The sequence below is a fragment of the Rhinolophus sinicus genome, linkage group LG11 (genome assembly GCF_036562045.2).
Source record: "Rhinolophus sinicus isolate RSC01 linkage group LG11, ASM3656204v1, whole genome shotgun sequence".
Lineage (NCBI taxonomy): Eukaryota > Metazoa > Chordata > Mammalia > Chiroptera > Rhinolophidae > Rhinolophus > Rhinolophus sinicus.
In genome coordinates this window covers 12279828-12307094 of record NC_133760.1, presented here as the reverse complement: position 1 = coordinate 12307094, position 27267 = coordinate 12279828, and the positions used below count along the sequence as shown (strand labels likewise).

The window sequence follows — 27267 nt, the reverse complement described above, 5'->3', positions numbered from 1 at the left end:
TCATTACACTGAGCCCGTTTTCCTTGAGTAAATAGCGTTAATAATGGTGCCTGCCTGAGAGCTGTTGGGAGAACCCTGAGAACCGGCACGGGAGCTGCTCAGTGCTGCCTTGTAGCCCGCCGCCTCCGTTTCCAGCACAAGGCTTAGCGCACCTCAAGTTCTCATAATTGACAACATCCCACAAGTCCTTTTAGAATCAGAATGGGGGGAAGATAAGTGCATTAATTACAGACAACAGTTCCCCATCACATTTAGCACCAACTTTATTGAGCTAGTTTGGTGGCTGTGCCCAGCTAGAGGAAGCAGGAGACGTGGGAGTCAGGACAGGCGAGCTTTCCTTTATCGCAGGCCTTGCTCCTGCAGTTTGTATGCAGACGGACTCGAGAAAAGGAGGTGTTTGCCCTGCAGGAGGCGAGCTGCCTCTGAGGCTGGGGTAGGAGGTGCAGGTGGAAGACAGTTTGGGGGTTAGCGGGGCCTCAGGAATTCTGCAAGAAATAGCACCAGTCTGACCCCAAGGGGAGGTGCTGATGGGCAGTACTGGAGGTGGCTGAATGCCAGAGACTCCCCAAAACAGAAAGGGTTCCCTTTGATGCCCTTGGTCCTCTCGAGGACAGGCTGCCCTGACTGGCCTCTGCTCCTCGCCAGCAATCAGCTTACCGTGGAAACATGCCAACTAATTGTCCCAGGTTGTCGGCAGCTTTTCCCCATTAGAAATCCTGGTTTGGCTTTTGTTTTTCTGACTTGGTCTGCCAACTAACATCCACATGTGAAAGAAAACAATTTGCAGGCAAAATAAAGGTCTTGGTTATTTTGGGGAAGCTCTGAACAGCTTGGTTGGATCCCTGGTTTCTCGAGCAGCATCTGGGCCACTATGCCGAAGTAGCCTCAAGTGGGGTTCGGGGGAGGCTGGCTGGGAACAGGCCACAAGGTATCCCCAGCTGCAAAGCCACGCTTGATTGTCAGTCATGTCTGGCAGGTGACAGTAGGTCCTGGAAGGGCTGATCAGGCTGGTGGGCTAGGAGAGGCGGATCCTTACCCTCACACTGGAGTGGGTCACCAGGGCACCGTAGTGCCCCACCCAGGAGCGCGTGTCTCTCCCATACTGCTCAAAAGACACATAGCGGATGCCTTTGCCAAAGTTGGTGAAGACGTGGGAGACCTGCATGGGGAAGAAGAAGAGAGTGAGGACCTGTGGGCTCCTTCCTTCACCTCCTGGACAGATGCTCCCCAACACCAGGTAGATGCCAGGTCCTGCTCTAGGCGCTGGGGATACAGCAGTGAAGAAAGCGGCACAAAGACCCTGCCCTGGTGGAACTGGCCATCTAGTAGGGGACCCAAACACTGAAGATAGATGCGAATTCTGCAGGAGGGCGGGGTTGTGAAGTGAGTAAGCAAAGGCCCCACGGAGGTGACATTTGAGCAGAGACCTGAAGGAGGGAGAGGAGGGAGCCATGTAGGAATCTGGAGGAAGAGAGTTCCCGACAGGACCAGTCAGTGCAAAGGCCCTGAGGTAGTGTGCCTGGAGCGGAGTGAGGGGAGAAGTAGGAGAGGGGGTCAGGGAGGTAATTGGTGGATGGTGTGGGGCCTTTGGGTCAAGGAAGGACTTTGGCTTCTTGCTTTTTTAATGAGTTTATTTGAGCCAAACTGATGACATGCTGGGGGAGCTCGAATGCTCCTGGTTTCTGGCTTTTTCATCGTTTGCAATTTTTTATTGAGCTAAAACTCACCCAACATAAAATGCACCATTTTAAACTGTACAATTCAGTGGTTTTTAATATATTCACAATGTTAGGCAACCATCACAACTGCCTAATTCTGGAACATTTCCATCACCCCAGGGAATAAAATCTTATATCCAGTAGCCGTTACTTCCAATTCCTCCCTCCCCCTCGCCTCTGGTAACCACGAATCTATCTACTTTCTGTCTCTATGGCTTTGCTTATTTTGGACATTTCATATAAATGCAGTCATGCAATATGTGGCCGTTTGCGTCTGGCCTCTTTCACTTAGTGCACTGTTTTCAAGATTCATCCATGTTGTAGCGTGGATCGGTGCTGCATCCCTTTCTATGGCTGCATCATAGGACTTTGGCTTTTACTCTGAGATGTAGCCATGGGAGTGGGGTCACAAGAAGGGGAGACTCGTGATCTGATTAACTTTTTAATGGGATCTTTCTGGATACTGTGTCTGGGTGTTGGGTGGGGGGTGGTGGGAGGAGATCAGGAGTGGAAACAAACCACCTGAAAGGTCACTTTGATAAGTGAGGTGCAATGATTATGACAGCATAGGCTTGGGAGCCAGCTTGGGCTGGAATCAGGCCCTGCAAGCTTTAGTGTGACTTTGTGCCAGTCATGTAACCTCCTGAGCCTCAGTTTTCTCACCTGTACAATGGGGATACAGTAAGGACTTCAGTTCACTGCTGCATTTCCAGCACCTAGAGTAATGCCCAGCACACATTAGGTGCTCAATAAATGTGTGTTGAACAACTAGGCTATTGTGCTAATGAAGTGAATTAATTAATAGGGAAAACTCTTGGAACATGGCCTGGGATGTAATGACCTCAAAGGTTGTTAGCTGTTACTATAAATATCCAGTGGTGATGTGAGCTGGGAAGGAAATCTGAGCAGGATGAAGGGTTAGGTGTGCCTTTGAGGTCAGGGTGGCCTGGAAAACAGTCTGGACCCACCTGTCGGCAGCCTCTCTCAGTCCACTGAAGGACCGGGTTGGGTGAGGCTGAGAACTTGACCACTTCATTTTCATACACGTCCAGAAGGCGGACCCGGAGCCGGTAGACGCAGCCGCAGTTCTCTCGGGCGCCCCACCTGCCATGTGGCCATGAGCCTTGATGCCCCTGCCACCCATCCAGTCTCTGGGTTGGGGGAGGGAGGCTGAGGGCTGGGCCTCCCTGCATTTTGATGAGGGCCACACACCCACACCCCTTATGGAGAGGTGTCAGCCTAGGATTCTGGAGGGAGGAGACTGGGTGCTCCTGGGGGTGAAGCCGAGCCTGTGGGAGGAAGCTGGGTGCTCCTGGGGGTGGAGCCAGAGCCTGAGGAAGGAGCCTGGGTGCTCCTGGGGTGGATTCTGGAGGCTTTAGTTTAGGTGTGTATGTGTGTGGGGATCTGGGGAGAAACCACAACCTGGGGGAGGAGGAGTCTGGGTATTTCTGGGGAGGAGCCTGAGGAAGGAGGAATCGGGATGCTCTGGGGTGACCACAGCTCTGGGAGGAGACAGTCCAGGGAAGAAACTGGATTTTCTGTGGAGGAGCAAAGAGCTTGAGGGAAGAGGAGCCGGAGTGCTTTGTGAAGGAACCTGGATGCTCTGGAGAGGAGGGGACTCATCGTAGGCCCACAGGCTCTGAAGCCAGAGAGTACCCTGGCCCAACTCTGCCCCTTCGGAGCCTCAGTTTTAGGGCTCAGTGCTGCCAATTCTTCTGAGGCTTTGGTGTTCACAAGCTCTTAGGGTCAGCACAGAGTTGCATGCGACAGGGGTGGAGTGGGTGAGGGGAGCGCCTTGTTTCCGACCAAGCCAAGCCAGTCAGTGGTCTCCATGTCAACAGCCCTGGGGCCTGCTGGGAAGAGGTGGGGAGGAGTACAGAGGGGGGGCTCTGGGCTCACTAAGACTCTGCAACTATAAGAGCATCACTTCGCCTCTCTCAGCCTCACTATGAACGGGGGGGGCACAGTATCAGTGGCCAGCCCATGGCGTTGATGGGGGCATGAAATGAGCCACTTCTGCAGAACTGCTGCCACCGCCATTGGTTCTGGGGGCAGATTGCCATTCTTCACTCACCAGTCGGCCACACAGATCTCAATCTGGGCGCTGTCCAGCAGCTCCTGCCACACCCCTTCCATTACCAAGTCCACAAGCTGCCGCTTGAAGCACCATCTGGGAAGGGGAGGTGGTAGGGGCGGGGGTGGAGCAGACAATCGCAACCTAGAAATCACCTCCTCCCAGAAGCCTCCCCTGACAGCCTGTCTAAAGCAGCTCCTCAGGGTTTCCTTTCTAGATGAGGCGTGTGATGGGCTGGGTATCCCGGTTGGCTTCTCACATCCCTCCACCATTCTCCACCCTGCCCTGGACTCCAGAAAACTGACCTGGATGCAGTTCTGCCTCTATTATTTGTGGGGACTGGGACATGAGTACAAATGGAGACCCACATTGAACAGGGAATTCCGGTGTCTTCTAAAATGTGGGGGCCCAAGGTCTCTAAGATTGTATTGTTGTATGGACTGGTCTCCCTTACCCTCTACTTCTTGTTGGGTCAGCCAATGGGAAGCTCCAGCAGGAGACAGAAGGGAGAGAAGAGAGTAAAATCAGGGTATTTTTTTCTCCTGCCCCCCACCCCCCACGGGATCACCATGGGACTGCTGTGTCTCTCAATGAAAGGACACAGCTCCACAATGCCCTCTCCTCACAGCCTTCTCTGTCTTATGTTTCAGTAACCGCTTCCTTCTCTGGGGGATGGTAATGACCCTTCCCTCACAGTTACTAGCCTGGGGTCCTACAGTATCCCTGGTGGTCTGCCTACATCTTTGTAAACAGACCATCCTCCCTCATTTGAATATGCCATGATAATAAAAACAGTGTAGTACTGATGGAAAACCTGGGAAGCTGACAGTAGAACAGAACAGAACACTCAGGGACAGACCTAGGTATGCATGTGAACTTCATAAATGATAGAAGCAGCATAGCCACTCCATAGGGAAGGGATGGGTTCTTTAGTAGATGGTGTTGGGAAACCTGACTGAATATATGGGGGAGGGGGGCAAACTGGATCCTTACCTAACACCACGTTCAAAGGTGGATTAAAGTTCTAAATGGGAAAGATGAAACTACAAGTTTACTAGAAGAGCGTATAAGAGACTATTGTTAGGATCTAAGGGTAGGAAAGGATTTTTTAAACGAAATTTCAAAAACAAATTCTAAAGCAAAAAAAGGAGAGATGAATTCGATCATATGAAAATAACAACAAAGAACACCAAAGAACACTATGGACAGTTAATACAGATGGTAGAGTGGGAGACTTTCGCAATGTCCAGGATGAACAAGGGATGGATATCTAGAATATACAAGGAATTCTTGTATATCAACAAGAATAAGACATCAGCCCTAATAGAAAATATGAACAGGAAATTTACAAAAGAGGGAATCCAAAAAGCTAACAAACACATGAAGAGATGCTTAATTAGCAGTAAATCAAAATATGCAAGTTAAAACAGCAATGAGATATCACTTCACCCCTAATATGTGGCAACTACTAGATAGCTGGCTAATGCCATATAAGTGGATGACTCTGGGGGCAGAGGACAAGGAAAATGGGCGTGGGGTATGAGGATAAAGAGAATCAAGTAACCAATCAAACTGTTGTGATGTCTTTATAGCATTTATCACAATCAGAAGCTCTGGAGCCAGATTACCTGGGTTCAAATCCCACTGCACTATTTACTAGATGTTGGTTACCTCCTATGCCTCAGCTTCCTATTATAAAATGGAAATAACAACAGTATCTACGTCACAGGGTTATTGCCAGGATTAAAAGAGTTATATGTAAAGCATGTCGCAGAGGGTAAGTACTGTAAACGTTTACTGTGTTGCTATTTTACTGTTTGTGTTTAATGTCTCTCCCCACCCAACATCTAAAATGCAAATGAAAAAACAGCAGGTTCCTGATATTTCTGAATTCATGTTGTATCTTGTATTTGTTGATTGCCTGACTTAATAAATGAATGAGGGAAGGGTGAAGGTGGGTGAGGGTGAGGATGAGGACGGTACAGTAGGGTTCTCCTCCCTCCTTGAGGCCCTTGACCCAGGGATCAAGGACCACTCACTCGAAAGAAGTCACGAAACAGGTCTGAGAAGGAGCCCCCGGCACCAGTGTTAAGTTCTTTTCCACGGCCCAGCCATTCCCGCCGTGCTCCACCTCCCAGCCTCTGAAGCCCTCTGTGGGATACAACGGGGTTGAAGACAAGGGATTCGCCTGCCACCACCTTCTCGCCCGGTCCACCAGCTCCTCCCTCTTGCATTCCAACCCGACTTCTTCTACTCTGGTCCCGCCTCCCAACAGCTGGCATTCCCGGTCCCTTCCCACGACCGCATCACTCAGCTCTGCCCATCCACTCAGCTTCACCTCAGTCCCACTCTGCCCCCCCCGCACCTCCATCCAGTTGTCTCCCTTCAACCTCTCAACTACTTGGCTTCTCCCCGGCCGCGCTCTGGGATCCACACACCAAGGTTCCACCCGCTCCAACCAAAGCCCCCTGACACCTCCTGCCTTGGCCCCGCCCACTTGCTTAGTTCCTCCTCCCCACAGCCTTGCAACGAGACTCATAGTTCTATGTGAGCTCCGCCCCCACCAGCATCCAATCAGCTTCTCCCCAGCCTCTCCTGGCTCCTCCCTCTTTAGCCACGACGACCGAGTCTACAATCCCAGCGCTTCGTCGTTCCTGCCACGGCCCCGCCTTCCGGTTCCTCCCGCTTTGTCTCGCCCATCCATTTCGTCTCCCTCTACTGCCCACAGCCCCTGGCTCCTCCCACCCAGTCCGTCTCTTCCCCAGGCCCTCCCTGGCCTCACCCACCCAGTTTCCCAAAAGTCTTGTTCTCGACCACTCCCCTGACTGCTAGCCCTGGCCCCGCCCGTTTCCTTCGTTTTGGTCACTCCCACTCCCTCTGCCTCACCCGGGCCCGCAAACGCACACATGCCTGGCCCCGCCCCCGCAGTTCGACCCCGCCCCCGGCACCCACGTTCTCCGCAGGAATTGAAGATGAGGTTCCGGCCGAGGGGCGATCGGAGGCAGTAGCGCGCTAGGGCGCACAGTGGAAACTCTTCCTCGTCCTCGCTGTTGGGCGGGCAGCGCTGCGCCACCGCGTAGAGTGCGCGACCCTCGGCACTGCGGTCGCGGGCCAGCTGCAGGAGCCACACGGAGGGCCCGTCCACTACGTCGCGCCACGCGCGGCACACTGGGCGGCAGCGCGTCACTAACGCGCGCGGCGGCACGTGGCTCAGCACCAGCACCAGTAGCTCCGGGGGCAGCGCGTCCAAGGCTATGGGCGGATCCGCGGGCTGCCGCCGCCGCGAGGGCCGGGCGCCCATATCCGGCCACTGGAATCCTGCGGGTTGAGAGGGTTTAGTGGGTCAGTGCAGTCTGGTCTCGCTCCACTTCTCCCAGGACGCGAGGTTTCTGCGTCTTGGCCGTGACCCCACCAGCTCCAATGGATGACAGGGGGACTGCTGTGGCCGCGAAAACCAGGCACGTAATTGCTGCCACCTGGCTCCGGAGGGATGATCGACAGCAGAGGGCTTTCCCTCTGAGCAAGATACCCCTGGCCAGACCATGACTCCACCAGGACTGCTAACCACAGCTTCCATTTCGGGCCGGCGCACTTGTGTCAGGCTAAGCACTTTATGTATACAACCATAAGCACACTGAAGACCCACGAGGAAAACCCACCTAGGAGAAAACCATTTCCACCCTTTTCCCCAACCTGTCCCAACTCCTGTGGCCTTTGGAACTTCATGAACTATCTTCAGCAAGATCTATTTTCTCAGTCTCTTCACTGAACATTCTTGCCACCTTCTTATTCTAACTAGAACCCAGCTCTCCTGAGGCCCTTTCAAGTGGGTAAATCTCCTTGCTCCTTGGTGCTGCTTCCAGACCATTCTCCCTCCACTCTCCCCTAAAGCCCCCAACAATGAATCTTGTCATCAGAGTAGAGCTACCCACCATGTGCACCATCTGCTAACCCAGATCACTACCCTGAAGGTACCCTTCTCCATGAGTTTAGCTCCAGGCTCAATACCAATCCCCTGCTCTCATCATCATTCTTGGTGATTTCCATATCCAAGGAGGTGATCCTTCTGCCACCCCTCCCTTCAGTTCCCTGACCTGCTCTCCTCGCAGCCCCTCCCTCCCATGGTCGCCCGCCTGTGTCTCAATAACCACAGCCTCTCCAGAACTTCAATCGTAGGCGTCTTTCCACCCATCACCTCCTCTCCAGCTCTCCCTCTAGTGCCCCACAATCCTTCCAACCCACGGCTATCCTTTGTGCCTACCTCCTTTTCACTGCCTCACACCTCCTCAACTCTTCATTTCTTCCTAATCCAGTTTACATTCCTTGATTAATCATTAAAAACATTCTTTGCATACACCCTGCCTCCTCTGGCTTCCTCCTACATGTGACCCTGTTTAAATCCAGCCCTGTTTAAATCCAGCCACCTACCCTATGTCTGTACCACACAGTTTAAAGTGGTAGAAGAACAATACACAACTCCACTGGCTGGTCTCACGCCAAGTTTGTGAACTTGACCTTCAAGCCCCTAAAGCTGCCCAGCAATCAGATTACGTTTCTCTTATCCACTCTCTCTTCTTCTGTACAGATAACTATTTCACACCTTCTCCCCTTTCCCCTATTCTATCACATCTTCTCTCACCTCTTAACTGTCCCCTTGCTTCTTATTTTGCAGGAAAAAAATGCAAGTGATGAGAAGTGAACTTCCATAGCCTGCCCCCTGCCCTATCGACCACCTACTTGCCCTGTGCCCACACGTCTGCCCCTGCTCTTTCCCAATGTGACTGCCCCTGTGTCCGTCAACCCATCCCTCCCGCCCACTTCAGGTCTTGGTCTCACAGCTGTCCCCTCTCTGCTGCCCCTTCAGTTTCCCCCTCTGAACTGGATCATTCTGGTCATGTCACACAGTGTCATCTCTCTCATCTGAAAACAAACCTCTTGATCCCACCTTCCCTTCCAGCCATGGCCCCATTTCTTTGCTCCACTTCACAGTAAAATGTCTCACAAAAGTTGTCTATACTCACTGCCTCTATATATCCTACTCCTGTTCTCTCTTAAATCTTCTCTAATTAGGCTTTACCCTTTCCTCACCCTGAAATGTCAAGGTCACCAATGGCCCTCTTGGTGCTAAGCCAATAGTGGCTGTTCAGTCCTCACCTTGCTTGATCTGTCATCAGCACCTGACACAGTGTGATTACTACCCCTTCTTAGCTCTGGGCCACCACATATGGCTCTTGACCCCTCCCATCTGCCTGGTGGTTCCTAGTCAGTCTTTTTGGCTGTTGTTCCATCTTTCGCTCTCTGATCTTGCAATGTCAGAGATCAGCCCTTGAACCTCCAATTCTTCAGCAATACTCACTCCCTTGGGGATCTCATCTATTCTCATCACCCCTCACCTGGACCATCTCTGTCTCCCTTCTCTTCTTTGCCCAATTGTCTGTTCCTCACAAGCAGCCAGCTCAGGTGTGAATACCTGAGTCAGATCCTGTCCCTCCCTGCTCAGAGCCCTCCTGTAGCTTCATCTCACTTATGTTAAAGGCAAAGTCCTCATTGTGACCCACAGGGGCCCCCATGACCTGCCCCTATCGCCTCACTGCCCTCATCTCCCGCTCACTCACTGCCCCAGCCACACGGGACTCCACAGGGCCTTTGCACGGGCTGTTTCCTCCACCTGAAACCAGAGAATTTCTTTGCTCAACTCCATACTTCCTTCAGGTCTTTGCTCAAATATCAGCTTCTCCATGAGATCTTCCCTGGTCACCTTATTTACAATGTCAGAGCCTTATGACCACCACCTACTCCACCCCCCCTTTACTTTATGCTTCTCTAAAGGTCCCATTGCCTAAGACACCCCACACCTACGTAAGTATATATAATTTACTTAATTATCTTCTTGATTGTCTGTCTCCCTCAACACAGTGTAATCACTATGAGGACAGAACTGTTGTTTACTTTGCATACTGCATACCACAGTGTCTATGCCAGTGCCTGACATATAGTAAGTGTTCAATAAAGAGATGTTACATGAACACATCATCACATTAGAAACCCACTTTCACCGATGAGGAAACTGAGGAATAACGAGGTGAACCACCTTTAACAAGAACTCAGTGATTAGCTCAAGACCTAGTGACTCATTTCATTTCCCTATCAGTGGTAGAACAGCCTAGTGCGAAAAACCTTGAACATGAATCTAGCCAGCTTGGGTTCAAGTCCCAGCTATGCTCCTTGCTAGTTGCATGACCAAGGGCACTTCACTTACTCTCTGTGTGCCTTAGTTTTCTCTTCTGAAAATGGGGATGTTAACAGCACCTACTTCATAGGGTTGTTGTGAGGATGAAATGAGTTAATATTTGCAAAGCACTTAAGAAAAACTGATGGTGTTTCATAAATCAGAGTGATATTAATTTAATATTTAGCACTAAATTGTGTTAGCTGCTACTATTATTACATATCATAAAAAGATGACGAGCAACCATTTAACTACGATATTTTCATGTGGTGACATTTACTGGGCTCTTAAGCTACTGTGCTGCACATTTAAGCTGGATCATCTCACTGAGTCCCATCATCTTATTTTAATGACTAAAATGATTCTTGGAGGATGCCTTGGGTTAAGAGGTTGCAATGATCTAATACTTGTTCTGTTACCTAACGCCAGGAAGTGCTCGATTCGTGTCAGCTGTGTGATTTTTAAATGAATTGAGTAAGGTCTCATTAAGAAATAAGCCTGTCGAGGCGGACGGGTGCCTCAGTTGGTTAGCGTGCGGACTCTGGGCAACAGGGCTGCCTGTTCAATTCCCACATGGGCCAGCGAGCTGATCCCTCCGCAACTAGAATGAAGTCAATGAGCTGCTGCTGAGCTTCTGCTGGGCTCCGGGGTGGCCAGATAGCTCAGTTGGTTGGAGCGCGTGCTTTCAACCACAAAGTTGTCGGTTTGACTCCCGCAAGGGATGGTGGGTGCGCCCCCTGCAACTAACAACTGCGACTGGACCGCGACTGGACCTGGAGCTGAGTTGCGCCCTCCACAACTAAGATTGAAAGGACAACAACTTGACTTGGATGGAGCTGATGAAAATCCTGGGAAAAACACACAACTGTTCCCCAATTTAAAAAAAAAGAAAGAAATAAGCCTGTCTCAGACAAGAGGTCTGTGGACATGGCAAGAAGCCCGAACCCCCTTCACTCCCACTACAGTGACTCAGTTGTGGAGACCAGCTATAGAAGTTGTGGAAACCAGCTTTAGAGAGTTTTCCAACTCTCTAAAAGCACAGCCTGTTGCTGTGCTTTCCAACAGGCAGCTACCATTGCATTAAAAATTAGCTGCAACTTATAAGCAAGTCCACTAGCTTGCCAGGCAGGATGTGAAATTCACCAGAGCATAGCTTCGTGGGTGTGAGTCACTGGCCAATGGGGGATTTGGAGCTAGGGGTGGCCCCGCACACTGAGGAGCAAGGACCTTCAAGTGTTGTGCTTCATGAGAGTCCTGGGACACTCTGCTAAGAGCCATGAGATGCCTTGTAGCCACGTGTCCACATGGCAGAATGCCAACCACTGGCTGGGTCAGTATGGGACATGTAAGGCACAGCACTGCCTCCTGCCTAGGTGTTTGGGAGCACGTGTGTATATTTGAGAGGGAGGTTATTTTATTGGTTGTCACTATGACTACTGGTATGGTTTCCAGGGACCCATGATGCTATGGCAGACCGTATCTTCCCCAAAAGGCTATAACAACACATCCTATCTGACATGCTCTTCCAGGACTTGACCTCTCTTCATTAAATAGTAGAGTTCAAACCCCTTCCTTTGACATGGGCAGCCCTTTGTGACTGCAGAAGTGACATTGCCAAGGGATTTCCAAGGCCAGGTTATAACAGAGGATAAGGCCTCTGCCTGACTCTCAGGACATGTGCCTTTTGAGCCCAGAGTCCAGTGGTGTACGGCTGAATGTTTAACAACTGGTTCTCCAGGGGGAAAAAGAAGTCTAGGTTTATAATGTTTGCTGATTTTTGTGGTGTAAATTCACTGACCATGGCTGATTGCAAGCTACCAATGTGACGGACGTCCCTGAACAACGGGGTTGGAAATAATTGCCCACAATCCACTCGAGCTGGTGCAAGCCACTCCAGCACACTATTGCCGGGATCACCACTGAAGTCTGGCTGCCCTGAAGTCACCACACTGGGGAGACCACGTGAAGAGAGAAATGCCTGGAGCGTCCCAGCCGTTTGAGTCTCCCCATCCCACGTGCTACCCTGTTTCCCCAAAAATAAGACCTAGCCGGACAATGAGCTCTAATGCATCTTTTGGAGCAAAAATTAATATAAGACCTGGTATTATATTATGTTATACCTGGTATTATATTACAGTAAAATAAGACCGGGTCTTATCATTAATTTTTGCTCCAAAAGATGCATTAGAGCTGATGGTCCGTCTAGGTCTTATGTTCAGGGAAACACGGTAGACATAGGACTGAGTGAGTTTTCAGACGACCCAGCCCCAGCCATTGTCTGATGGCAACTGCATCCGTATGAACCCTTAAGAACTGCTTAGCTGAGTCCAGTCAATCCCCATAAAAACACAAAAAAACAAAGGTTATTGTTTAGATCACTGTGTTTTGAGTACTAGCTAAATGTAACGATGTTCAGTGACCTGGACTGCATGGGACGGGTACCCCCTACAAAGAACTGGCCTGCCCCCAATGCCAAGAGCCCCCAATAGAAACCATGGGTGCCCCGACTGTAGATGCAGACCAAACTGGGTTCAAATCCTGACTCTACCCACTTCCTATCTGTATGATTTGGGGCAAAAAATAAATTTATCTCCTTTGAGCCTAGTAAATGTAATTCAGGAATAGCATTTTTTGTTGTTGTTTGTTGTTTTGTTTCTAAACGATGCTGTTTTAAAGTAATATATAATATATATAACATATATTTTATATATATATTCAGAAATCTTCTTTATTGTTTTTACTCGTTGCCTATTCTACGGGGCTAATTCTTTCTCTTTTTTCCTCCATTTTTAAGATTGTGGTAAAATTTACATAACATAAAATTTACCATCTTGACCCTTTTAAGTGTCTAGTTCAGTGGTATTAAATACATTCACATGTTGTGCTACTGTCACCACCATCTATCTCCAGAACTCTTTTCATCTTTTAAAACAATAATTCCTTTCTGCCCCCAGTAACCACTATTTCACTTTTATCTCTGGTTTTGACTAACTCACCCATATAAGAAAAATCATACAGTATTTTTTTTGTAACTGGCCTACTTCACTTAGCATAATGTCCTCATCATCCGTGTTATAGTATGGGCCAGAATTTCCTTCCTTTTTAAGGCTGGATAATGTTCCACTGTGTGTATATACCACATTTTGTTTATCCATTTATCAGCTCATAGGCAAGGGTTGCTTCCATGTTCTAGCTATTGTGACTACTGGTATTTTTGTTGGTGTAATACCTTTGTTTCATTTTATTTAAAAATCTGGAATCTTTTGCATCTTGAGATTGTGATTGATACTCAATGATTCATGTCATGATGAATATGTCTGCTGAGCAACAACGAAAACTTCTCTACCACGAGAATTTAAGGCAGCATTCAAATTTCAAACTGGGCAGAGGTACACTCATTTAGAAAGCTTTTTATTTTTCTGTTCTTGAGCTGAGGGCTGGCTAGATGCATGTAGTCATTTATAAAAATTCATCAGACTGTATATTTGTGCACTTTCTATAAAGGGTTTACTAAAAACAATAACAATAAGGACAGAGATAATAGTCCATGGTAAGGAACAAAATATATCAAAAAACCTCTCCCCAAAATTATCAAACAAAAGATAGGGCTATTTTAAAATGAAGGAACCTGTGGAAACTATTTAGAGTGAGCTTATCTCTCTTCTCAATAATGCCTCAAATTGTATAGGGCCAGAGACCTTTTCATAGTGATTGGAAAATTGTGCACAAAAATGAGACTCAGTGAAGAGTCTCAGTGAAGACATCATTGACATGGTTTGTTTGTTTGCTGGAGGAGACTTATACAATAACCATTATTTAATAATTATTTTTTATGGCTCTGGGGATAGACTGGGCTCAGTGAAGCAGTTCTCAGGGGCTTGTACGCAGTTGCCCTCAGGCGGAGTCTGGTTCTGTGTCATCTGATGGCTTATTCAGTCCTGTGTCTAACAACCTTGGATAGGGTGATTCAAACAGCTGGGGCTGCACAGCTGGGGCTCCTCCGGCATTTCTCCATCTCCACATGGTCTCTCTAGCTAGCCCATACTTTTTCCAGAGTATATACTTTTGACAAAGATCGAACAATGTAATTTCATTTTTGAGGCTCATGATTCATTAAACTTTCAGTTAGCAGTCTTGTTTTCACTTGATTAATTTTATTACCTAATTGCTATTAACATTAGAATTTTATTTCAGTTGATTCATAAATTATTTTTATTTTTATCAGTTGTTAACATATTAGAAATTTATGTATAACTCTTATATATTTAAAAATATTTTTTACTTGATGTGATATGTATTTTAGTACCTGAAATGTCATTTCACTAACTTTTTATCTTGTTTTGTGAATTTGGAAGACTGAATAAACTGTTACTACGAATAGTCGTATTTCAATATCAGGTTAAAAGCTATGTGGGCATTACCATTGTCTCCCCTTCTTAGGAGTCAGTGTTCACTGTAATTATTTCAACTTTTTTGTATGCTTGACAATTTTCATAATAAAATCATGGGGGTAAAAGACCCAACTGGCAAAGATTCAGTGTCCATAAAGCCTATTAGGACCATTCTGTAGAGAGCAGGCAGCATGTGAGGGTTCCCAGGCCCAGGGCTGCTGCCCTCAGCAGGATGGGTGGTGGTCAGGAGGTCCCACCATGGTGGCAGATGATCTTGGTTCAAATCCTGGTTCTGCCTCTTCCTGGGCAGGCTATCTCTCAGGTATGTTCTGACCTTTGAGTCTCAGCTTTCTTGCCCATAACATGGATAATTTTTGTTCTATTTCAAAGGGTTAATGTGAGCAGTAAAGGACAAATATCCCTAAACCATACCCAGGACGCAAGGAATAATACCCAATGATAATTTTTTTAAAAAGTCTTTAGTTATTAGGATGAGGATTTGATCATCTGAAAGAATCAGGAATCTAATGTGAGATGCCCTCTGTGGATTCACTTTGGGGAGGGGGAAAACAGGAGACGAGAGTGGGCACCTAAACTCTGCCAACTACTCACAGCACTTATATTGAACTTGAACTCCTCAGGGAGAATAAATGAGCAAGCCACCGAGCCAATGCCTGAAACCATCTCCAATAACACCCCCGAGAGACATATACACCAGTGTAAGCTGGGGTACCTCGGTGTGGGATTCGGGTGCATTTGTGCTATGTGCGCTCCCACGTGCGTGTCTTTCCATTTATATTTGCACAGGAATCACGTTTCCCAGAATGAGTACCTTAAAAAAGAAATCTTTACTGATGTATAATTTACATCCAATAAAGTGCACACGTTTCAAGTGTATAATTGAGTTTTTACAACTGTATACAAGCACGTAACCATCACCACAACCAAAATATGGAACATTTCTGTCACTCCAAAAGGTTTATATCTTCGCAGTCAAACCCCACCCCCATCCCCACCCCAAGCCAACCACTAATCTGCTTTCTGTCACTATAAGTTCAATTTTATTTTCTGGAATTTCATACAAATGGAATCATACAGTGTGCCAGTTATTGATTTACTGTCTCACAGCTCCAAGTTGCGAAACTGGAGTTTGGCCTCAATTTTTTCGCCAGCTGACGTGATGTTGTTTTTCCAGTAGAGGGAGCCAGAGAGACGTTGCAGGAGGAAAGGGTTTTATTTCCAGCTTCCAGACGTAGTTTTCCCCAGGGCAGGCAGCTACTGCTGCCCCGCTCCCGCAGTGTGCAAACTTCTCCAGTGGCTGTTAATCAACAGCACCCCGCACCCAGCATCTTCCCCTGACACCCACTTCTGGTGGTTTCTTAGCCCAGTGCCTCTGGTGAGACACTTCCTTGTGAACCACTTTCCCCAGCACCCTATAGAATGGACTTCTGGAAAGTTAAAGAGGGTGCATTTCCAGCAAGTTCCACAAGTGCAGCACCACAGGGACTGCTTTGCCCTTTGGTGAGCCACAGCCAGTGTAGTCCAATGAGATCAGGGTTGCTGGGGCTGTCAAGGATAGCCTGGGACTGCCATCTTTTTCGAGATCTCTCTTAGATCTTCCGAGTAGTAGCTGCTCCTACTATCTGTTGTTTCTGTATTTTTCAGCCTTCTCTTTATGTCTTAGTAGCCAATCCCTCTTACTCTAATGCTCTGCAGAATGTTTAATTCTGTATATTAAACATTCTCCCTTCAAATGACTGTGGGGGTTTGGTCTCCTGATTGGACCCTGACTGATACATATAGAATGTGCTCCCTGTGTCTTTTCTTCAGCATAACGTCTGTGTGATTCATTCACATTGTTGCATATATCAGTCCATTCCTTTTTATTGCTGAGTAGTATTCCATTGAACAGATAAACCACAATCTGTTTATCCACTTACCATGACGGATATTTGGGGTGTTTCCAGTGTGGGGCAATTATGAATAAAGCTGCTATGAACATTAATGCACAAGTGTTTATGTGGACATGTCTTCATTTCTCATGAAGAAATACCTTGGGTCACGTGATAAGTATATTATTTTACTTCGCGAGAAAATGCCCAATAGTTTTTTTCAGCCTGATTGTGCCATTTGCGTTCTCAACAATGTACGAGAGTTGCAGTTGCCAGCACCTGGTACTGTCAATCTTTTTAATTTTAGACACAATGGCTAATGACTTCCTTTCCATGCCTTCGGGAGGTTTTCTTCCACCTGACATTCTCCTTTATTCACTTTAACTCTTTGCTCTTGAACTGTAGTGCCTGTGTTGTTTCTAACCTGCAACAAATGGTTATATAAAAATAATCAAGAGGACAAGATTAAAATCCTTTGCTCCTTAGAACTACTTGCTGGTTCAAAGAGTCAGTGCGTCTTCCCCTTCGAGAAGGCAGAATGAGCTACTGATTATCAGGGCCTATACAGGCCTGTATGAGACTTTTGATAGATTCTTTTTAAAGGCACCCCTTCTGGTGAATGCAACCCTGGGGAAGTAGGGCCTGCCTGGTGATCAGAGCAGGGCCTGCATCTGAGCCCCCACTCCCACCACCGCCCCCGCTGGCCTCAGAATAATAACAGCTCATATGTGCGTGGTCCTGCATTAGATGCTCTTGAAACAGGATCCCAAGAATTCCAGGTTCAAATGCCTACAAGAAATAGGCAGCATCTTAAATGAGGCCGAGTGGGTGGGAGAAAAAGGGAGTGGTGGAAACTGGCAAATCAGAGATGACAGCCAGCCCAGAGGCTGGGCCAAAACTCACTCTGCCTGATTTACTGCCAAGCAGGAAGGTGGGCCCAGATTGGCCACATCTTCCAGCTTTTCAAAAGAAACTGGAAATCCCAGTGTTTATGTGAAATCACATAATTTTTAAATGTTAACAATGCATTAAAAGAATTAAAGCATAGTATGGGCCACGTAAGATAGACCTGTACAGCCAGGAAGAGACTGGGGTGGCTGTTTTGTGACTTCTGTATTATCCCAGTTGATCTTCACAGTAGGAAGAAACTGAGGCCCAGAGAGGTGAAATGACTCACATAAGGTGACACAGAAGTCAGAAGTGGAGTAGGGGTTGCAATCGGGGCAGCCTGATCTCCTTCTCAAAGGGCATTCTTTCTATGTACAGCAAAGAAATTGAAAAGCAAAGTAAACAGGAGGAAGACCATCAATAAAAAAGAAATGTCGATATATTTCTGAAAGACAGAAAGCAGACAAAAGCGTAGGGGCCAGGATAGAACTCAGGTAGGGAAAAGGGGGCTTCCAGGACCACCCAGAGGCTCTGGACTCAGAATCAAAGGTCCAAGGGGCCCAGGCTGGAGTCGTCGTGCAGATCAGGAGTGAGAGGGCAGAGTGAGAACAAAGGTTAGTCCATCTTTGAACAAACTGTGTCTGTGGGCTCCCTGCTTCCTTTCTTTCCTCCCTCATGCTCTGCCACACACATTTCAGGCTGCCAAACACTTACACACAAGAAAAGCAAAACAGTACTGGATAATGGTTCTCTAGAGAAATTGCGTGAAGCATCTGGGAAGAAGCCAGGCTTCTGGTGTGCCTGAGTACAGCCCTTCCCATTCTAGCATCTGGGAGTGAGCTCCCAGCAAAGGCTGGCTTTGTCCTACCAGAGATTTCAAAAAAAGTAGCCCCTTGTTTGCAAATGTGATTGGACCAGCAAGGATCACCAGATGTTTGAAGAAAACTAGCAGCCTGAAAGAGAAAGAGAAAAAGTAAGGTAAACAGATAGAGCTAATGCGAACTGACCCCAGAAGAAACAGAGATAATGCAGAGGGATGAAAGAACATAAAGGAAAAGAAAACACCCTAATTAGTACACTCAGGGCCGCCTTCAGGCTTCATTGGCCAGGGATGTGTGACACATGGCCCCACACTTAGAAGGGCTCTATTCTTATTTTAATGCTCTCCTGTCGCCAACTTGAAATTCTTAATCATTTTTGAACAAGGGGCCCAACTTTTCATTTTGCATTAGGCCCTGCAGAGTACATAGCTGGTTCTGGGTACACTTAAATTTGAGAAGATACTCAAAACAAAACAAGAACAGGCTACTATAAAAGGAAGAATGCCTTCAACAAGAAAATGAATTCCAAGAAATAGATTGGATATTTTAGACATAGGAAAATGCTTCTCCTGAAAGGGAAAAATTAAAGCTATGAGGAACTACAGGAAAAACAAAAAACCGTTCAAGAAAATCACGGTCCAAATATGATATACTCTAAACTGTATCCATGTTAGGTTCATTTGACAATGTGCAAGAAAAAGGAATCCATTTGAACTGAAGGCTATGGGCATTTTCCTTATAGGATCCCTGTTTATTGGTTTTCATGGGAAAAGACTGTCTTTTTTTTTTCCTTAGATACAATTGACACATAACACTGCATAAATTTAAGGTGTAAAACATGTTGATTTGATACATTTATATATACCCTATTTCCCCGAAAATAAGACCTAGTCAGACAATCAGCTCTAATGCGTCTTTTGGAGCAAAAATTAATATAAGACCCGGTCTTATATTACAGTAAAATAGGATGGGGTCTTATATTAATTTTTGCTCCAAAAGATGCACTAGAGCTGATTGTCCAGCCAAGTCTTATTTTTGGGGAAACACAGTAGTAAAATGATTAGCATTGTAGCATTAGCTAACACTTCCATCACATCACATAATTATCATTTCTTTTTGTGGTGAGAACATTTACTATCTGGTCTCTTAGCATAAAGATTATCTTTTCAACAAATGGTGCTGGGAAATCTATATGCAACAAGATGAATTTAGGCCTTTACCTCACACCATACACAAATAGCAACTAAAAATGAATCATAGACCTAAATGTTAGAACTCTTAAAAAGAATTTAGAAGAAAACCAGAGAAAATCTCACGATCTCGGGTTAGACAGAGATTTCTTAAATACAACACCAAAAGTGTGATTCATAAAAGAAAAAAATGGATTAATTAAACATCATCAAAACTTAAAACTTTTGTACTTCAAAAGACACTATTAAGAAAATGACAAGACAAGCTATAGATTTTCAGGAAATATTTGCAAATCACATATCTGATAAAGGACTTGTATCTAGAATATATAAAAAACACTTAAAAGTCAATCAAAAGACAAATCAATTAAAAAATGGACAAAAGATTTGAATAGACATTTCACCAAAGAAGATATACAAATGACTGATAAGAAGCACATGAAAAGAGCTCAACATTCGTCATTAAGGAAATGCAAATTAAAATTACAACGAGACACCACTTCATGCCCACATAGAATGGCTAATGTTCAAAGAGATTGGCAAGAAAATGGAGAAACTGGAACCCTCGCACATTGCTGCTGGGAATGTAAAATGGTACAGCCACTTTGAAAAACAGCTAGGCAGTTTCTTTAAAAGTTGAACATTAAAAAAAAAAAAAGATAAACAAAAATTTACTATGAAACCCAGCAATTCTACTAGACTACCCAAGACAAGTGAAAACATATGTCCACAAAGACTTATTTACAAATGTTCATAGCAGCTTTATATATTTGGAAACAATCCACATGTCCATCAACTGGTGAATGGATAAATAAAACATGGTCTATCTATATAATGGAACATTGTTCAGTAATATAAGAAATAAAGTAGTGGTACATGCTACAATGTGAACGAACTCCAAAACAGTAAGTACACTGAATGAAAGAAGCCAGACACAAAAGGCTACAAATATGAGGTCCGACGATTAAGTTTGCAAACTCATCCTAGAAAAAGTGCTATGTACCTCACTGCTGAATATCACTATGGTCACCTTCGAAGTATTCCCCTTGGGAAGCTCTGCACCAACGCCAGCGCCTAGTCCACCCTTCAAAGCAATTTTGGAATGCTTTCTGAAATGGCCATCAGAGCTGTCGTCGTATTATCCTTGATGTCCTGAATGTCATCAAAATGTCTTCCTTTCAATATTTCCTTTATCTTTGGGTAAAGAAAGAAGTCGTTGGGGGCCAGCTCAGGTGATTAGGGAGGTTGTTCCAATACAGTTATTTGTTTACTGGCTAAAAACTCCCTCACAGACAGTGCTGTGTGAGCTGGTGCATTGTCGTGACACAAGAGCCATGAATTATTGGTGAAAAGTTCAGGTTGTCTAACTTTTTCATGCAGCCTTTTCAGCACTTCCAAATAGTAAACTTGGTTCACTGTCCAGTTGGTACAAATTCATAATGAATAATCCCTCTGACAGCAAAAAAGGTTAGCAACATCACTGCAACAAGTTCGCGAACTTAATTGTCAGACCTTGTAACGTATGATGTATATATATGAAATGTCCAGAAAAGACACATCTGAAGATACAGAATGTAGATTAGTAGTTGCCTACGACTGGGCATGGAAACAGAGAGTGACCACAAATAGGCGCAAGCAATATTTTGGAGGTGATAGAAATGCTCTAAACTTGTGGTGATGGCAACAGAACTCTGTGAATTCACTAAAAATCAATTAATTGTACACTTAGAAGGGCTGAATTTTATTCTATGTAAATTACATGTCGATCAAGCTGTCCAAGAAACCCCTGCAAACAGTCAAAGCATGTAAGACTTCAATATGGCAACAGAACAAACTATTGATGTTATCAACCTTGACAGTGTGGAAGTAATTGTATAACCGACAAAAGATGGGAAATAAAAGGTTGCGAGGAGGGGAAGCCAAAATGCTGGGCTCACCTACTTCCTATCATCATGGGAATCAAAAACTGCCAGAATAGGGCCGGCCAGTGGCTCAGGTGGTTAGAGCTCCATGCTCCTAACTCCGAAGGCTGCCGGTTCGATTCCCACATGGGCCAGTGGGCTCTCAACCACAAGGTTGCCAGTTCAATTCATCAAGTCCCACAAGGGATGGTGGGCAGCGCCCCCTGCAACTAAGATTGAACAGGGCACCTTGAGCTGAGCTGCCGCTGAGCTGCAGCTGAGCTCCCGGATGGCTCAGTTGGTTGGAGCGCGACCTCTCAACCACAAGGTTGCCAGTTCGACTCCCGCAAGGGATGGTGGGCTGTGCCCCACTGCAACTAGAAAACAGCAACTGGACCTGGAGCTGAGTTGCGCCCTCCACAACTAAGACTGAAAGGACAACAACTTGAAGCTGAACAGCACCCTCCACAACTAAGATTGAAGGGACAACAAATTGACTTGGAAAAAAAAAAGGCCTGGAAGTACACACTGTTCCCCAATAAAGTCCTGTTCCCCTTCCCCAATAAAATCTTTAAAAAACAAAACAAAAAAAAAACTGCCAGAATAAAAAAACAGAAGTGAAGCATAAAATATAAAGTTACCAAGGTAAATAAGAAACGATCTAAAAAAAAGTACAATTATTAAAAATTGGTGGAGTGACCAAGCAGGAAAGAAATATTCAGTGGGCTAAAAACCATCTTTCATCGCAGTCAGTAATAGATGATTCTGAATTTCTCTCTTTGTTTCTTTGTCATTTCCATGTCATCACCCTCGCAGTTACCCAACTACCCTCTGGGCCACAGTGTGGGTGAAGTAGAGGCGAAATTACTTTGGCTTTTTGGTATATTCTAATTTATGTGTAATGAAGAATATGGGCGTTTTTTTTTAAACCAACCGACCAACCAACCAATCAACCAGTACACTGTCACCATAATTTACTTAAAATGCTCTCACTGAGAACTCATGGACAGTCCTGTTGGGTGTCTAAATTGGTATAATCCCTTTGGAAACTCGTTGGGCATTTTTTACTGAAGTTGAAAATACATCTGCCCCATGACCCAGCAATTAGGCCCCAGAGCCAGGAAACACATCCTAGAATATTCATGACAGCATTGTTCCTAACAGCTCCAGCTGGAAACGACCCACATGCCCATCCACAGTAGGATGTATAAATAAATTAAGGTAGCCACAGAGTGGAATACTGCATAGCAATAAAAAGGAGTTAACAATAGTATCCGTAATAGCATGGATGAAACTCAAAAGCACAATTTTGGGTGAAAGATGCCAGACACAGCAAGAAACAAGTGTGGGTTTCAGGACAACCAAGCAGTTGCCTGGGGCAGTCCTGGTCTACACCTAGGTAAGTAGGATCATTATTAATATTGACCCCTGTTCCTTCCAAAATTTCCTGGTTTGGACGATAAATTATATACTCATGCCAACGGGTCTACTCTTAGCAAGTTCACAAACAGGCTAAACCAGTCAATATTGTTTATGGATGCACATAGGTACTAAACTCATATAAGGAACAGCAAAGTGGGGAAATGAGTATCATAAAAGTCAGGATGGTGGTTCCCTCGGGGAAGGACAGGGCCATCACTAGAAGGTGCTCACTGGGAAGCACTGGGCCGGGTGACGTTCTCGTTGTTGACCTGGGTGATGGTCACATGGGTGTTCACAATTATTTGTTAAACTGTGCACATATGTTTTATGTACTTTTTTGAATAGATGTTATATTTTGCAATTTAAAAAATATTAATGCTGGGTGGTAGAAGAGGGTAAACGGGGTCAAATATATGGTGATGGAAAGAGAACTGACTCTGGGTGGTGAACACACAATGTGATACATAGATGATGTATTACAGAATTGTACACTTGAAACCTATGTAATTTTACTAATCATTGTCACCCCAATCAATTTTAATTAAAAAAAAGTATTAATGCTGTCACTGAACACCATGATGATTTAAGCCAAAAAAGAAAATAGTCTAATTGCATCTTAGTGCAAATAATAATTCACATTTTTTTTGAGTGCTTTCTTTGTGTAAGTCACCCCGGAAAATTCTTTCTATGCATCATCTCATTCCCAGGAGACAGCACTGACATTTCTGGGGGAGAGGGCATCACAGGCTAACAAGGGACATTGTGTGGGAACTTGCTGGTGACAGAACTGGGGAGAGGTTACATGTTGCCGGTTCAGTCAGCTCTGCGTTAGTCCCAGAACTAACTCTAAATTCTACATGACCTGGGGCAAATGGCTTTCCCTGAGTACAGATTTCCCTTCTGTCAAAAGGGAAATGTTCAGCTCCACATCTCTTCTCACAATCCCCAAATCCAAAAGCTCTGAAAACCAAGTCTTTCCAAGACCCACTGGTGGCAGAGTTGACTCGAAATTATGTGAGGCTTTGTTTATCACACTGAGTATGAACAGACATTTCACTGAAGAAATATTAGTGGTTGATCACATTATGCACCCCAGCCCCCATGAGGGGTCTTACATAATGTACGGAATGGGTTCCCTATTATTTGTTTTATAGTCAAAAGGTCTGGATTCCCAAAGACATCTGGATTCACAAGAGTTTTGGAAAAGACACTGTGGACTTCTAATAAAACCCATCTCTCCTGGTTATGGGAAAATTGACAGAGATCAAGGCCTGGCCCTTGACAAATGTTAGCTGCCATTATGACCGCTGTTACTATGATTAGCAGTTAATGTCCAACTATGGGATTGGAGTCCGTGCCTGCATCTCCATGTGTGAGATCATGCCACCATGGGAACCTTGGCTAGAGGAATGTGGGCTAAGGGGAGATGCACTTAGGAAGTGGTGGGACGAGAACACAAAACTGTACCAATGGCAAGATTGGAGCCATTTCAGGAATTTTAGAAAGAAAAGGCTAAGTTCAAAATCCATCTCTAGAAAAAAAGGATAGAAGGAAGGACTCAACAGCAGTTAAGATTTTAACAGCAGTTATTTGCAGGTGAGCAGACAGGGAGTCAAGAAAAACCCTTCACCGGCTGGCCCGGTGGCTCAGGCGGTTAGAGCTCCGTGCTCCTAACTCCGAAGGCTGCCGGTTCGATTCCCACATGGGCCAGTGGGCTCTCAACCACAATGTTCCCAGTTCAGTTCCTCGAGTCCCGCAAGGATGGTGGGCTCTGCCCCCTGCAACTAGCAATGGCAACTGGACCTGGAGCTGAGCTGCGCCCTCCACAACTAAGACTGAAAGGACAACAACTTGAAGCTGAATGGCACCCTCCACAACTAAGATTAAAAGGACAACAACTTGACTTGGAAAAAAGTCCTGGAAGTACACACTGTTCCCCTTCCCCAATAAAATCTTTAAAAAAAAATAAAAAGAAAAACCCTTCACAAAATATGAACAGCTACTGTTAACTGTGCACTAATTCTGTTCTAGGCACGTGGGTAGTGCTTACAGAATCTCACAGAAGCCTCACAAACCACCCTCAGAGGTAGGAGCTATTTTTCAGCTGGAGAAACTGAGGCTTGAAGGAGGGACTCAATGAACCCAGGGTCACCAGACAAGCAAGTGGCAGAGCCAGGATTTGAGAACTCGGTGTGGAGGACCCCAAGGTTTGTGCCACTGTGTCTGTACGTCTGAATCTCGTTCTTAGTTTCTAAATTGTCTTTATTTTCTCCACATTTTCACCATAAAAATTTCATCATAAAAAAAACTGAAAGAATCGGAAAACAAACATCCATTTTGCCGTATTTCCTTTCTCTTTCTTTTTTGATAAACTGAAATATTTCAACATGCATCTTCTAAGAAAGAATAAGGGGATTCTATAGGTCTATACTGTGATCCCACTTACGGCCTAAGGGAAATCTGTTCTACCTCGTAATACCCAACCCTTGAACCATTTTCCTCATGGTCCCACGTAGGTCTTCAGTAGCTGTGTCTTCTAACAAGGTCAGGGCCTCGTTAGGGATGGCTTGGTCTCCTTAATTCCTTTTAATCTAAAACACTGCCTTGCCTTTTCCATTTTTCTTAAAGAGATTATATTATTTTTGTCACAGAAAAAAATAAAGCAGACTCACTTCTATTTGATTTGCGAACCATATGTCTTCTAAGTTGATTGGATAAAAAATAGTATTTAAATAAGTATAAAACTTTTATATGAAAAAACATTTTTAAGCAGATTCCTCAGCCAGGACTTACAAAAAGGGAGTCAACATACCATATATATATATATATCTCCAAAAAAATGCGTACACATTTTAAGAAAGGAAAAAACTGTATTAAAATTGTAATACTCAATATGTACCGATAACAAAAGCTGAATACAAGTCACGTTTGACTTCTGCAATTACAAGAGGTGCTCAAAGTGGTTACTTCTGATTACGGCAAGCTACTGCTTGAGCAACGTTGACCAAAGTGGCCACGTGTATACATTTTTTTGGCACTATAGATACTTATATAATATGTATATATACACATTATACATATATGTGTGTGTGTGTATATATATATATATATATAATATATAAATGGAACAAGAAATACTAGTTTAAAAAATTATTTTATGTTACAAAAGTAGCCAATAGAGATACTAAAAAGAATGCTGTGATTATATAGGGGGAGAAAACTGCAGGTGATGAAAGCTTTCCCTGTCTATTTCAAGCAAGGGATTAGTGGACATTGTGTAAAAGTTGATAAACTAAGAAGTAATCCAAGACTTTGCTTTAGAGATTTGGAAATAACTACTAGAGGAATAAAAAGTAGAAAAAGCTTTAAGTGATGCACCACAGTCACAAACTACTTTTGCCATTTTTGAAAAGTCATTTAATAAAACTCTTAATTGTCTGCGGGGGAGGTGTTTAAAGGACTTATTTTTCATGCAAAGAGTTGTCCTATTTGTCTTTTGTTCTTCTGTGTTACTGGGACATTTAGAAAGTTACTTGTTTTAGAAGTAGTTTCCTAATATTGCAGTCTTTCAAGCAGGGAGTAAAGAGATGCTGTCTAAAATTGAAGGAACAAGATGTGGAACGTGAAAAAATATAACTGAACACTGCGAAAGTTAACTTAGAAGAACAAAATTTAAATTGGGAGGAGCGGTCGCAGCTGAAAAACATATTGTGCCCAAGTTGCTAAATCAAGAAACGGCGCTCTAAGACTTCTGATTCCCAGATTTGGAAAGGGGGCTGCTAGCCAGAAGAAACAGAACCCAGAGTTGGTAAAAAGTGGTCGACCTTTCAGCCGCTGCTGTGAACACGTGTGGATCGGTCGCTTGGGACTGGGATTTGCTTAATGGTGGCCTCCGCCTACTCGCGGCGAGTGGAGAAGCGTGGGCGCTAGAGGACCCGTTTGAAATGCAAAGCCATTTCCGTGCGATCAGGGGCTTTCAAGTGTGCATTGTGTAACTCTGGACTTAAAGGGGCACAAGTTGGCTGCGACAGCCGAGGACGCGGGAGGGTCCGGGAAGGCGCGCGGCGGTGCCGGACTTCGGGATACCTTCCCCTTCGGGCAGGGCCTGGGCTGAAATCTTTCCCGGGGCGCCCGGCCTGCTAGTGGGAACCGGACACGGGTCCCGACCTCGGTCCCTACCTGTCCCGGCGCTCACTTGGTGGCTCGCTCGGAGGCGGCAGCGGGCTAAGATCCCCTTCCCCACCCAGGTCTGGGAGGCCGTCGGGGGGCTCCCCGGGGTCGGCCCCGCCTAAGGAGCCCCGGGACGGCGGTGTGGGCAGACGGTCCCGGGGGTGGTGGGTGAAGTCCAGCGCTGGGGGCGGGCGGCTCTGAGATCAGGCGGCAGGCGGGAGAGAGGGAGGGGCAAAATCCCCGAGTGCAGCCCTCACCCGGGGAGGGCCCAGCTGCCTCTGGGCGGCCCTTTGGAGAGATTACAATTTACCCACGTGGTCAACTGCTGCCCGGACGCCCCGCGATCTGACACCCGCCTCCTCCGCGAACACCCCTGGCACCTCCTCTGGGAGAGCTCCGCCTCCCCAGGAATCTCCAGCTGTAGTCCCTGGCCCACCCTTCCCCCAAATCGTGTGTGTTTTCTCATTCCGGTCTCCTGCCCACAGCCACCTCCGCCATTCAAAACATCCATCCCACCATCTGTCCCCTGCTGGTAAATGGCCTGACTGCTGGTAAATGGCGTTGGCTGTGA

The 27267-nt window shown here is 45.8% G+C and overlaps 1 protein-coding gene across 6 annotated transcripts; it reads right to left on the bottom strand.

Moving 5' to 3' along the window:
• Positions 1 to 245: 245 nt before the first annotated feature.
• LOC109458065 (F-box only protein 17) lies at positions 246 to 26901 on the bottom strand. Of its 6 annotated transcripts, none has more exons than XM_074314356.1 (7): positions 26706 to 26844; positions 6745 to 7110; positions 5832 to 5943; positions 4247 to 4282; positions 3793 to 3888; positions 2687 to 2822; positions 246 to 1159 (listed from the first exon to the last, which is right to left on the bottom strand). In XM_074314356.1, the coding sequence occupies exons 2-7, from the start codon at positions 7091 to 7093 to the stop codon at positions 1016 to 1018; spliced, it is 873 nt and encodes a 290-aa protein (XP_074170457.1). In that variant the 5' UTR covers positions 7094 to 7110; positions 26706 to 26844; the 3' UTR covers positions 246 to 1015. The 6 variants fall into 6 exon arrangements, with proteins under 6 accessions (XP_074170457.1, XP_019606959.1, XP_019606961.1 ...); XM_019751400.2 differs by having other exon boundaries at positions 4247 to 4279; XM_074314357.1 differs by having other exon boundaries at positions 912 to 1159; positions 2687 to 2851.
• Positions 26902 to 27267: the final 366 nt, after the last annotated feature.